The sequence below is a fragment of the Stegostoma tigrinum genome, chromosome 18 (assembly GCF_030684315.1).
Source record: "Stegostoma tigrinum isolate sSteTig4 chromosome 18, sSteTig4.hap1, whole genome shotgun sequence".
Taxonomy (NCBI): domain Eukaryota; kingdom Metazoa; phylum Chordata; class Chondrichthyes; order Orectolobiformes; family Stegostomatidae; genus Stegostoma; species Stegostoma tigrinum.
This window is the reverse complement of record NC_081371.1, coordinates 19,684,574-19,697,385: the sequence shown is the minus strand read 5'-3', so window position 1 is coordinate 19,697,385 and position 12,812 is coordinate 19,684,574. Positions and strand designations below refer to the sequence as shown.

The 12,812-nt window shown below is 39.4% G+C and overlaps 1 protein-coding gene across 2 annotated transcripts in view; it reads left to right on the top strand.

Annotated features, from left to right (window-relative positions):
* Positions 1-12,812, top strand: part of atxn10 (ataxin 10) — a 198,453-nt gene that overhangs the window by 65,317 nt on the left and 120,324 nt on the right. The window contains exons 9-10 of one of the 2 annotated variants that reach the window (XM_048549300.2): positions 920-1,089; positions 5,920-7,202. In XM_048549300.2, the coding sequence (XP_048405257.1) occupies positions 920-1,089; positions 5,920-5,931 (182 nt within the window). In that variant the 3' untranslated portion in view covers positions 5,932-7,202. Of the gene's footprint in view, positions 1-919; positions 1,090-5,919; positions 7,203-12,812 lie in introns of those variants that run through there. The other variant, XM_048549299.2, reaches the window with a different exon arrangement.

Below are 12,812 nucleotides of genomic sequence, written 5' to 3'. Positions count from 1 at the left end.
GATTTTTAAGGCCCAAGAACACCTGGCATAGAGAAGAAATAATTTGCATGTATACAGCACCTTTATGAATTCAATGCATTCCAAAAAGGAAAATGAAATACTACAGGCAATGAAGCACTTTGAGAGAAGTTAAAGTTTTAATGTGGGATATGCCGCAGTCTATTTGCAAACAGCAATTTCTCTCAAACAGTGGGATGATACTGATCGGTCTGTTATTGTAACCTTGGTTGTGTGATTAAAAATCAGCAAAAGCATTGGAGAGTTCCACTTATAAAATTATGAAAAGGCCTTTTATGAGAGATAGGAAAATTTCCTGTTTAGTGCATACTTGATTTTTTTTTCAAGCAACATTGATCTAACAAGGAAGGAAACAATACGTGACCTTGTCTTAGTAGCGAAGTTGAACATGTAAGTGATCTTATAGTTAATGAATATTTGAGAAAGAGAGGGTTTTAATATGGAAGAAGGAAAGAGAAGTCAATGATCAGAATAGTTGTTTGTTTTTTTTTTAAAATAATGACCAGATTAAAAACAAAAATTGGCAGAGGGAACCCAGTTTGGCAGTGGAAAGCATATAATCACAAAATAGAAAGGGTAAATATATTGTGGTAGGAGGAATAAAGTGGATAATTTTGGGTTTATTATGTTAACATAACATAAAAACGTTAGCACTTTCAGGTCTGTTTATAACTATTTACTTAAAATGATATGTATGCAAACAAGTGGTATTGCAAATTGTGATAAACAAATTATGAAAAAACTGCAGGACCGGCAGAAAGGCCATGACAGGCAAATGAAGTTTGGAGAAACATAATGCATTTTCGAAATTAAAATTGGTCTTTTTATTTAAGATTGAGCACGTTAATGCAAATATGAGACATTATATTAATATTTTCTCTTGAATATCATTCTGTTCTAGATCTTTTGGATCAGACACATCTTGCAGGAAAACAACAAGAGAATATTTTCAGTGTATCCCAATCTTTGTCATTCACTGATCACACCTTCCATCCTGCTGTGGGTTTTAAAGCTCATTTGATCCATCTCATTGGGAACCTTTGTTATCACAATAATGAAAACCAAGATAAGGTAAGAATTTTTAAACTAAGACTTTAGCTTATAGAAAATGATTTAGTTGTGTTGCTGAATTGTACTGGAGTCATTAACTCCTGATTCACGGAGGGAGCTACATCTTGTTAATTTTGATCTTCAAGATCACCAACCCCTTGCATTGATCAGTTTCATTATGTTCTTATGTTAGTTCTTCCATTCTTAATAGAAGTGCTGCCGACACCTTAGTAACTGTTAAATGGTGTTTATTGTTGCATGATGGTAAGGCCAATAAGGCCCCAAGCTGCACAGAATCCAGTTTGTTTTTTGTTTTGTTGAGCACTGACACATGATCACTGCAATTAGTGACATTGCAGCTTAGCTCACTCTCATCTACCGATAACTGCCCACCCGCCAAAAGTATTTTTCCAATTTCCAACTAAACATCATTTCTTAGCACAATTAACTGAACGATTTAACGCATTCCTTTATGACCGACTGACTGTATTTTTAACACCATCATCTCTTCCTGAAGCCCTTTTCAGAACGGATGCAAGCATTGTGAAGATGTCTTAAATAGCTACACTGATCATTCAGTATGGCTTAAGATGAAAACAGCAAGAAGGCTGAATTCACTCATTCAGCACCGAAAACCAAGAATAAGATAAGTGACAACATCCCAAAGTTAAAAGCACTGAAAGGATACCTGACCACAGGGCACAATTTCTTTGAGTGAGGAGAAGATCTGGCAATTAAAGATCACTGCACAGTGAAGTTGAATTTGTTAAAGAGCTGAAGAGAATCATCATTCACTTGCATATTAGGATGATATCATGAGATTCCTGTGCCGTATTTTCTATTCTAGGATGAGGATTGAGTCAATTTTTAAGAAGATTGCAGCGCATATATTGACTTCTTCAGAGAACACAAAAGATGCCAGTTACAACACTGGCATCTACCTGACAATGGGTAACATTGTCCAGGTATGTCCTGTACACAGAAAACAGACCAATTCCAACCCAGTCAATTATTGCCCCATCAGTCCATCCTCAGTCATCAGTAAAGTCTTGGAAGAAATCATCAACAATGCTACTAAACAGCACTGCTCAGCAATAACTTGTTCAGTTGCTACCAGTTTGGATTCTGCCAGGGCGACTCAGCTGCAGAGCTTATTACTACCTTCGTTCAAATATGAACAAAAGAGCTGAATTCCAAAGATAAAGTGGGAGTGACAGCTCATAACCTTAAGGCCACACTTGAACATGTGTGGCATCAAGGAACCCTAGCAAAACTGGAATCAATGGATATCAGGATGTCAGTTGACTCTTAAACTCTTCGGTGATTGGAGTCATAGCTGGCATAAAACCTGTCTATCATCTACAAGGTGCAAATCAGGAATGAAAACAGAAGTTGCTGGAAAAGGTCTGCAGGTCTGGTAGCATCTGAGAAGAAAAAAATCAAAACTGGGCCCAGAGACCCTTCCTCAGAACAGGCACAAATCAGGACTGTGCTGAAATGATCACCACTTGCCTGGATAGATGCAGGTCCAAAAACGTTTGAAGCTTTGTACAGTAAGGACAAAGCAGTCCACTTGATTGGTACCATATTCACAAACGACCGCTCCCTCCACCACCGACCCTCTGTATCAGCAGAATGTACTACCTATAAGATGCACTGCAGAAATTCACCAAAGACCCTTTGCTGGGTCAAAATCCTGGAATTTTGTGCCTTAGGGCATTTTGGGTCAACCTACTACAGGGAAACTGCAGTGGTTCAAAAAGGCAGTTCCCTACCCCCTTCACAAGGGCAACTAGAGTTGGGCAATAATGGCCCAAGCAGTAGCACCCATGACACCTTAGTGAATATACTTTTAAAAAAATGTGAAGAATCAACAATAATCTCTTCAACCATTCCAGGGGAAAGCATGCAGGCTGTATCTGAAAGTCATTACAAAACATTCTGGAATAAAAAAATAAGTAGAACTTCAGATGATGTCTCTGGGTTACCAGTTCAAGGCTTAAAAATTTTCTGGGTTCTTGTTCAAAAATAGAACATCATTCCTGTTTTGCAGTCTGGCTGAAGAATCTTGCTGCATATGGAGAGTATTCTGTTCCTGTAGTGTTGGGTAATCTCAACAGGCACACATTGTGTGCTGCTGAGTGAAATAGCAGTACCATCACTCCCTTAAAACGAAAAGTACTATAACTTCCCATATCTATTTCAGTATGTAAATTAGTTCTGCCAGTTATGCAATCCAACTTCATTGCAAACATCGCTGAAGAATTCTGCCCTGTCTGATTTCGAAGTGTATCACAGGAATCATAAGCTCTTGATTCAATATGAGAGTTAGGTACCACAGGTTCTGGTTGGTTACATCCTTGCCAACTCAGCGCACATTTCTCTGATACTGCACATGTAAAAAAGGTCCTTAATAACTTTACCATTGTAGGTAAGTATTACTTCATAAAACCTTCAGCTTCAAGTGTGGCCTCCCAGATGCTGGACCTTGCCTTTTGGCATTCAGAGGCAGGCGGCTTCTTCAAATGGAGCCCGAGACAATTCTGTGCTTGTGGAAATCCATTTTGTGTGCCATCTAAGTACTGCCATTGGCAGCGAAGAGTTCTGAAGAAGTGGGGACTACCGAGCTAGTGTGAACATGCTGTCACTTGAGAATGAACCTCGCTTTACGTCATTTTGGCCTTCAGTACTTTGCGTCATTTTTGAAGGTAGCAGTGATTGCTGCTTCAGAACCTAGAAAGCTTTATTATCAGAATTTTTGACTTTCAATATTATAACATCATTGTACTCGTTATAAGACCTACGATATCTACTTGACCAAGGAAGTTCCATTGCTTCTGCTTGTTCAGTTTGCTGAACTCTGCTTTCTTCTGCGGGTGATAAACATGATTTACTTTTAAAGGATATTCTTGTTGCAGAATTGCTGACGGTAACTACATTGCCATTGAATGCGCTATCGTGCTTCCTTGTATTACAATATCAAAACTTCAAAAAAAAGTTGTTCCTGCTTTTTCTCACTTCTAGCGAATTTCTCGTTGGGCAAGGCAGCCACCTTAGGTCCTAACTCACTCACTGGCTGAAACCAAACCTCGGTCTCACGATAATCATCCATTTCCACCTGTTGTCAAATTTTGCACTTAGTCTGTCTTGTATACTGACTTGCCTGTTTGAAAGTAAGCACTTGTTCTGACTTATAATTCAGGGAGGATGCTGTAAAACATCAAAAAGAGCTTATCGCTTAACATGTGTCTTTGCATCAATTATCAAAACTGTACAATTCTTCATAGTCTACTGACTGTTGAGACCTGTGGCCTGACTAAACAGATTTGATACCAAAATCCTCAGGACTGGGTAAATATTTGCCTAGTTTTATCAACACTTAGCCTGAAAAGGATCTGTTTGGTATTGGACCCATTTCATACAAGAACTTACCCACCTGGAGCTGTTGCTGCTTCAGATGGAGGCCTAAGATGAATCTGTACCTGTGAAATTCTAAATTGATACAATCTAAGAGCTCTCATCAGTATTGAGAAGCCCTGAAGGGCAGGAGCTGGTGTGATCATGCTGCCCCTTAAAATATACAATGTTCTATCTCATTTTGGATAAGTCTTAAGTATTTCACATCATCAGGTAAACCATCTTCTTTTGGGTCCATTTGCTTCAGAGTTCATCAGAATCTTCTGAGAAAAAGAAACCACTTATCTTTGAGTGACACCTCTGTCACGGTCAACATGTTTCATTATGTTCTCATGGGTTCTTTGGGTATGAAAATGAGCTCAGATACTGAGCCCTGTCATCTTCAACTGCTTCATCAATGTCCTTCCTTCCATCATAAGGTCAGAAATGGGGATGTTTGCTGACGATTGCCAATGTTCAACACCATTCATGGCTCCTTGGATTCTGAAGCAGTCCATTTCCAAATGAAGCAATACCTTGATAATTATGCAGCTTTGGCTTGACAAGTTGCTAGTAACCTTCATACTTCACATATGCCTGTCAATGTCCATCTGCTATAAAGGAAAATCTATCCCCCCTCCCCGATAGTATTCAATGGCATTACCATCAATGATTCTCCTACTACCAATATTGAGGGTCACCATTGACCAGAAACTGAACTGGACCAGCCCTACAAATGTATTTGCAAGAACAGATCAGAGCCTAGAAGTCTTGCAGTGAATAACTCACCACCTGATTCCCCACAAGTCAGGAGTGTGATTGAATCCTCCCATTTGCCAGGATGAATGCAGCTTCAGCAACACTCAAGAAGCTTGGCACTATACAGGGCAAAGCAGCCTGCTCTCCATCGCCAGAACACAGTAGCAACATAAAAAATGCACTGCAGAAATTCACCAAAGCTTCATCAATGGCACCTTCCAAACCCCTGTCCATTATTGTCATATTGTGTCAGTATGACTCCTGGCAAATTATTTGTGACTCCCTGGAAGAGGCCCGAAACGTCAGCTTTAGTGCTCCTAAGATGCTGCTTGGCCTGCTGTGTTCATCCCGCTTCACACTTTGTAATATGTGACTCCCTGTCAGTTAAAGCAGAGGCATTGGATAGGTGTTGCGTTCAGAAATTGTTAACTTGACAGTCTGGGGCAGACAGACTTACCTCTGCTATCTGAGGGTCATCATTACCATGAGTGGAACTTTTGATTAGTATCGCACAAAATTGTACAACTGATTGAAATTTCTATGGATGCTAAAACTGCAAGTCTTTAGGCTTGCTTTTACAAATATTATTGATTTTTGACATTTTAAAATATATGTGACAGATTGTCCTCTGGCATGTGATAAAATGGTTGGTATTGTGATATAGTAAATACTGTAATTTTTGCTCACTGTTTTCAGGACATTGGGTGAAGCTTGTTTGACTGGATGGCGGAACATAGTGAGGGCTTCATAAAGTTGAAAACTGAAATGAAAAGCACCTGGATGGAAAATGTGAAACATTAACTGGTTATTCTGAGAATGAAAGAGAGACTGTAAATTGTATTATTTACATATCGGTATCTATAGGTATTCGTTGGTAGATAGGAAAGTGAAGAAGGCATTTGGTATGCTTACCTTTATTGGTCACTGCATTGAGTATAGGAGTTGGGAGGTCATGTTGCAGCTGTGTGGGACATAGGTTAAGGCCACTTTTGGAATACTGCATGCAGTTTTGGCCTCCCTCTTATAGGAAGGATGTTGTGAAACTTGAAAGGGTTCAGAAAACATTTACAAGGATGTTGCTGGGGTTGGAGAGGGATTTGAGCTTTAGTGAGAGGCTGAATAGGCTGATGCTATTTTCCCTAGAGTATCAGAGACTGAGGGGTGACTTTTTATTGAAGTTTCTAAAATCAGAAGGGGCACAGATGGGGTAAATAGACAAGGTTTCTCCCCCCAGGGTATGGCAGTCCAAAACTACAGAGCATAGGTTTAAGGTGAGGGGAGGGAGCTTTAAAGGGATCTAGAGGGCAACATTTTAAACACAGGGCTGATGTGTGTATGGCCAGAGGAAGTGGTAGAGGTTTGTATATTTACAACATTTAAAAGGCATCTGGATGAGTATACAAATAGGAAGAGTTTAGTGGGATGTGGGCCAAATGCTGGCAAATGGGACCGGATTAATTTAGGATACCTGTTTGGCATGGACAAAGGTAATTAGACAGGAAATATTAAATAATGATCAGCAGGCATGCTGAATAAGAGGGGATTAGAGTATGTATAGTGCAATAATTGTAAAATAATTCTACCTCTGTCACTTTAGGCACAAACTGTTTATACTACACGTGTGATTTAAATCTTATTTTTTTTAAAAAATCCTTCAGTACATGGCTTGAGTACTTTGACCTGGACTGATTGGACCACACGGCTTGTTTCTGTGTTGTATGTTTTATGTAATTCTATTTAACGTTCTTCGTTCTGACATGTTTTCTGTGTGGCCCTGAAACACAATTCTCGAGGGGGATGGTTTACTCCGTTCAAAGGAAATGTTGACAAGGCTGCACTTGATTCTATTGCAACTGTACCTTAGCTATAATTGAAATGAGGTTTGCACTGGATGCTTGAATTAATAAATCAAGTTGTCTTACATATGCTAGTGTATGAAATTAAAGTGGCTGATCATTGGAACCAAAATAATAACCTGCTGCTTTTGAAATAAATTTGAGTTGGAACAAAAGACTAAGTTGAATTGTGTGCATGGATCCCAAAGTTTTTAAGACTTTAAGTGATGAATTTTCAAAGTAAATCCTACATCTAATGTGCTTCATAGCCACAGAGTTGGCTCTCTGTACCTGCAAAATGCACAGCCTCTCATTGACAAGTAAACAAAATCAACTGATTTGTTATTCCTGTTCGTCACTTTTTATTATCTGGATATTTTGTGTAACGTTTCATTGAAGTAAATTTGAAATTACATGTTCTTTTTCCTAAGGAACAGGGTGAAAGTTTTTTTTTGTTTAAGGCATGTATGGAATTTTACAGCTGGTGTTTGAAACAGCACAACTAGAAATTTAGTGAATGAACTGGCTAGGTTTTTTTTTAAACTGCTTCCAGACAACTTTTATTTGTGTTTCTGACAATGTAGTTGAAGAGAAAAGCCTTTAGGAATGTTTCCAAGGAAATTCTACAGCTACTAAGGAGGACTATTGTGGAAATTGGATCTCAGGGTTCTGGTGGTGGCCATAATGTTGCAGAAATAGGGGACATAATGGTAATGAGGTATTGAAATAAGTTTGAGGGTTAAGAACAGTAAGTAGAGGAAAAACAAGGAAAATAAAATGCTTTCATTTTATATGAACATTTTTTATATATTCAGGGCATTCAAAGTGCTTCACTACAAAAATGTTCTTGTCAGGTATAATCACTGACATGTTGGCCGGCATGGACACTGCAAGGACTCTCAAACACACACAAGATAAGTAACTGCAAGATTAGTTTTGGTGCTGTTGGTTTCGGGCCCATAACGTATTGAGAAAAGCCCCCTCCTCCCCAATAAGTGATGTGACATCTGTTATGCCTACCCGAAAAGGCAGACAAGGTTTCCATGTAATATCCTATTTGGAAAGTCCTACTTTTCAAAGTACTTGCCTGTATTATGTTCTCAAAGATCAAAAACTGGCACATGAAGAAAATTAAGGGGCTGGAGATTTTGAGATCGGAAGGAAGCCATTTTGCTTTATTGATGGTAAAAGATCAAATCAAGTTGGAAGCATCACTGAAAAAAGTGAAAAAGGGAAAACAGGAACTGGGGAAAATTGATACAATCAAAAAGTGAAGAGGTAGCTGTTAGTGAGGTAGAAGTGTCTGAGGATAAATTTGCTGTGAAGGGTCCATTTCAGCGAGGAGATGCTGTTCCTCAAGTTTTATTTTAATTCATTCATGGGATGAGCATGTTGCTAACGAGGCCAGTTTTTATTGTCCTTCCCTAATTGCCCAGTTAAGAGTCAGCCACCTTGCTGTGGGTCTGGAATCCTATGGTAGGCAGATTCTTTCCCTAAAGAATGGCAATTTCTTTCCCTAACGGACATCAATGAACCAAATGGGCTTTTCCAACAATTGATAACGGATTCATGATCAGTAAACTCTTAATTCTAGATGTTTATTGAAGAAAGATTCCACCATCTGCTGTGGCAGGATTTGAACCAAGGTCTCCAGAACATTCCAGCCCAGTGATAATATCAGTAGGCCTAAATTCAGCTTCTCTAGAACACTGCAGAAGGCCAAGATCAGAAGAATCATTGTGAAAGCAAATCAAAATTGCAGGTGAGCGGAAGCTCAGAGTCGTGCATCGATTGAATGGGAATGTTCACAAATCAGTTGGCCAACCATTCTACCTTGGGTCTTCCCATTGTGGAGCAGAGTTTCAGCATTTGTGATATTTTGCTTTTGCATAACATGTTATTTTGGTAAGCATGGTAAGAATCGGTATTTTGCCAAATCTCTAATTTTTGTAACATTTATCTGCCAGTTCTTTGTGCTATTGAACTTCTCTTGAAAGCATTGTTTCATTGTTAGCCTCTCGATCCATGGCATTGGCTGCACGCTAGCACCTTGTCCAAGTGGTCATTTTCAAATAATAATTTTCAGTGACTAATCAACTATTTGATAATCTTGTGTCCATCATGTGTTTATATGACCGTACTGTGGTATCTGACAAATGTTCAGGAGTAGGAGCCAGGCTTGATCCATTTTATCCCTTGTTAGTGCAGGTGCCAACAGCAAGTATTGTAGTGAAATTTGAATAACTTGAATTTTATTTGAGCATGTTATAACCTTTAAATTTATTCATTGTTAATGATAGTGGCGCACTGCGACTTTCTTGGTCCTGTCTCTTATTGACATTTCCAAAATGCAGGCTAATAATGTGATGCAAATTTGCTCATTATAGTCAAAGATGCTAGTGTTATGTGATAAGTATATATCCCTTGTGATTTATGTGTTCACTATTGCTGGATCATTATTTTACATTTTGTGATGCCACAAATTTCAGTCTTGATGTAGCTTTTGTGAACAATATAAATTTATTCCTGAAATCTGTTTGGGATTTGAGTATCACTGGAAAGGCCAGCATTTATTGTCCATCCCTAATTTACCTCCAAGGTGGTGGTTAGCAAACATGAGCTGCTGCAGTTCATCGGGTTCAGTACACTCATACTGTTGTCAGGAAGGAAGTTACAGGAATAATTTATTTTCTGTTCATGGAATGTGGGCTTCATTGACTGGGCAAGCATTTGTTGCCAATCCCCTGCTGACCTGGAGAAGATGGTGATGAATTGCCTTTTTGAACCATTGTAGTCTATTGGTTTAGGTACACCTAAAATGCTTTAAAGAGGTATTTCCAGGACTTTGAACCAGCAACAGTGAAGGAATGGTGACATTTTCCAAGCTAGGAAAGTTGGTAACTTGGTATTGATCCCATGTATCTATGTCCTTGTCATTTGAGATGGAAGTGCTTATGAGTTTGGAAGGCACTGTCTAAGGATCTTTTGAATTTCTGCAGTGCACTTTGCAGGTAGTAACAACTGTGTATACAGTGTTGGTAGTGGAGGCAGTGGATGTTTGTGTCCGTGGTGCCGTTCAAGTGGATTCCTCGTCCTGGATGGTGTCGTCTTGAGTGTTGTTGGAGCTGCACTCTTCCAAGGAGGTGGAGAGTATTCCATCATGCGCCAGTCTTGTGCCTTGTAAATGGACAGACTTTGAGTAATTCATCTCCTGACTCCTCAAATGTTTTCCAGCCTGTGACCTGCTGCTGTAACCACAGTATTTATATGGCTTGTTAAGTTCAGTTTCTGGCCATTGGTATCGATCAGAATGTCGTCAGTGGAGGTTCAGAGCAGGTAATGCCATTGAAAGATAGGTGATGGTTAGAATTTGTTTCTTGTTGCAGGTGGTTACTGCTGGCACTTGTGTGGCAATAATGTTACTAGGGTACTTCTCAGTCCAAACCAGGATAATGTTCAACTCTTACCACATTTGAGCATGGACAGCTTCTGTGTCTGGGGAGTCACAAATGATGCGAAATATTTTTCAATTATCATTGAACAACACCACTTCTCACCTTTTATGATGGACAGAATATTCTTGATGATGAAGCTGAAGACGATTGGTCCGTGGATACTATTCTGGAAACTCTGACAGAAATGCCCTGGAACTTAGATGACTGGCCTCTAACAGCTATCTTCCTCGGTGCTCACTATGACTTCATCTACTGGAGAATTCTCCCTCTAGTTTCCATTGGTTCCTGTTTTACCAGCGTTCTTTATGTCACACTTGGTCAAATGTGACCATAATATCAATGGCAGTCATCTCTCACCGAAGCTCCACAAGTGAGTTCTTTTGCCCATGTTTGAACAAATGCTTTGTAAGGGAGTTAGGAGTTGAATGGCAGTGCTGGAACCCAAATTGAACATCAGTGAGCAGAGTATTGTTAAGGAAATGCCACTTGTTAGCTCTGATGACCTCTTGCGTCACTTTATTCATTATTGAGAGTAACAGATGGGGTAGTCACTGCTCCGGTTGGCTTTGCCCTGCTTTTTATGTGTGGGACATACCCGGACAATTTTGAACGTTGCTGATTCGATGCTGATTTTGCAGCTGTGCCAATTAAACGGGCATTTTTGTTCTGGGTAATATACAGCTGCTTGTATTGCTGGAGCTGTGCTCATCCAAGCAAGTAGCAAGTGGACTGGAACACGACTAAGCGCACAGCAAATTCTACAGCACAAATCTTCCATCATATTCCAGCAATTATATTGAAATCTGTTAGCAAGTTTTGAGAATCTGTTATTAGAAAATGTTAATGCCCTTAGAAAATCATAGTATGATCAGACAGTCAATATCCTTTTTAAAGTAGCTACCCAGCATTTTACAAATGTAGAGATAATAAGAACTGCCAATGCTGGAGTCCAAGATGACAAGGTGTAGAACTGGATGAACACAGCAGGCCAGGCCGCTTCAGAGGAGCAGGAACGCTGATGTTTTGGGTCTGGACCCTTCTTCGGATGCAGCAGGGAGTTACAAATATGCACGATATCATGATATTTTGGTCTGTACAGGAAGGGAATTGGAGTCCATGAATTACTACAATTGTGCAGTTCTTTGTTGGACATTAGTGTTATGATCCCTGTGTGAAAGTTACAAGTGCCAGAAAATCAAACTTATTGAATGACCTCAAATGAAATCATTACCAAACTAATTTCACTTTGTGTAACATTTTATATGAACACAATGCACGTTAAGCAAAAATTAAAATAAATGATAGCTCCAAATAAGATAGTAATATTCACTTAAAATAGTCAACACAACAAAGATGTGCCTCAGACAACCACAAGTTTTCCCCTTTGTTGCAAGTGGTATTATATAGCTGCACAATTGCACAAAATGCTATTCTTTATTCATAGTGTAGTAGAGTCTCTCAGCGCGGAAGCAGACCCATCCATCCAACCAGTCTATGTCAAACATAACCCCAAACTAAAGTAGTCCCATCTGCCTGCTCCTGGCTATATCGCTCTAAGCATTTCCTATTCATGTACTTATCTGTTAAACTTTGTAATTGTACCCACATCCATCTCTTCCTTAGGAAGTTCATTCCAAATGCAGCCCCCATATACCCCTGCAATCTCTCACTTACCATGGCTAATCCACCAAGCATGTACATCTCTTGCCACTCCGGCATGGCCAAACCACTTAACCTGCGCGTTTTTGGACTGTGGGAGGGAACCAGAGCACCTGGCAGAAACCTTTGTGGACATGTGGAGAATGTGCTGACTCCACAGTCACTCCAGGCCAGAATCAAACCTGGGTCCTTCTGAGGCAGCAGTGGTAACCACTGAACCACTTTGCTGCGCAGCAATTGGGAAGAATGTACCAATAATCAAGCTACGCTATGACAGAAAACATCACAAATGTATAGCTATCTTAAACTTCCAAAGCGATTACTTTGCCTGATTGACAGATGTTCAGGACTTTTCCAAAAGCAATTCAGACAAAACTTTGTCATGAACAGGAAATGTCAAATTATTGTAAACATACGTAGACATTTTTTTTTAAAAATGACCAAAGCAAGGATTGCAAATTTACCACAATGGGATTTAAACCATAGCTGTTCAAAGCACCAAATATACATAAAATCATTCAAGAATATGATGGACAAAAGGCTGATGGTTTGACATATAGGTGGAAAAATGTAGATGGAGAGTCTAAGTAGGTTAAGTTGTCTGTCACAGTTCTTTTAATTTTAGCATTGATAACACCAT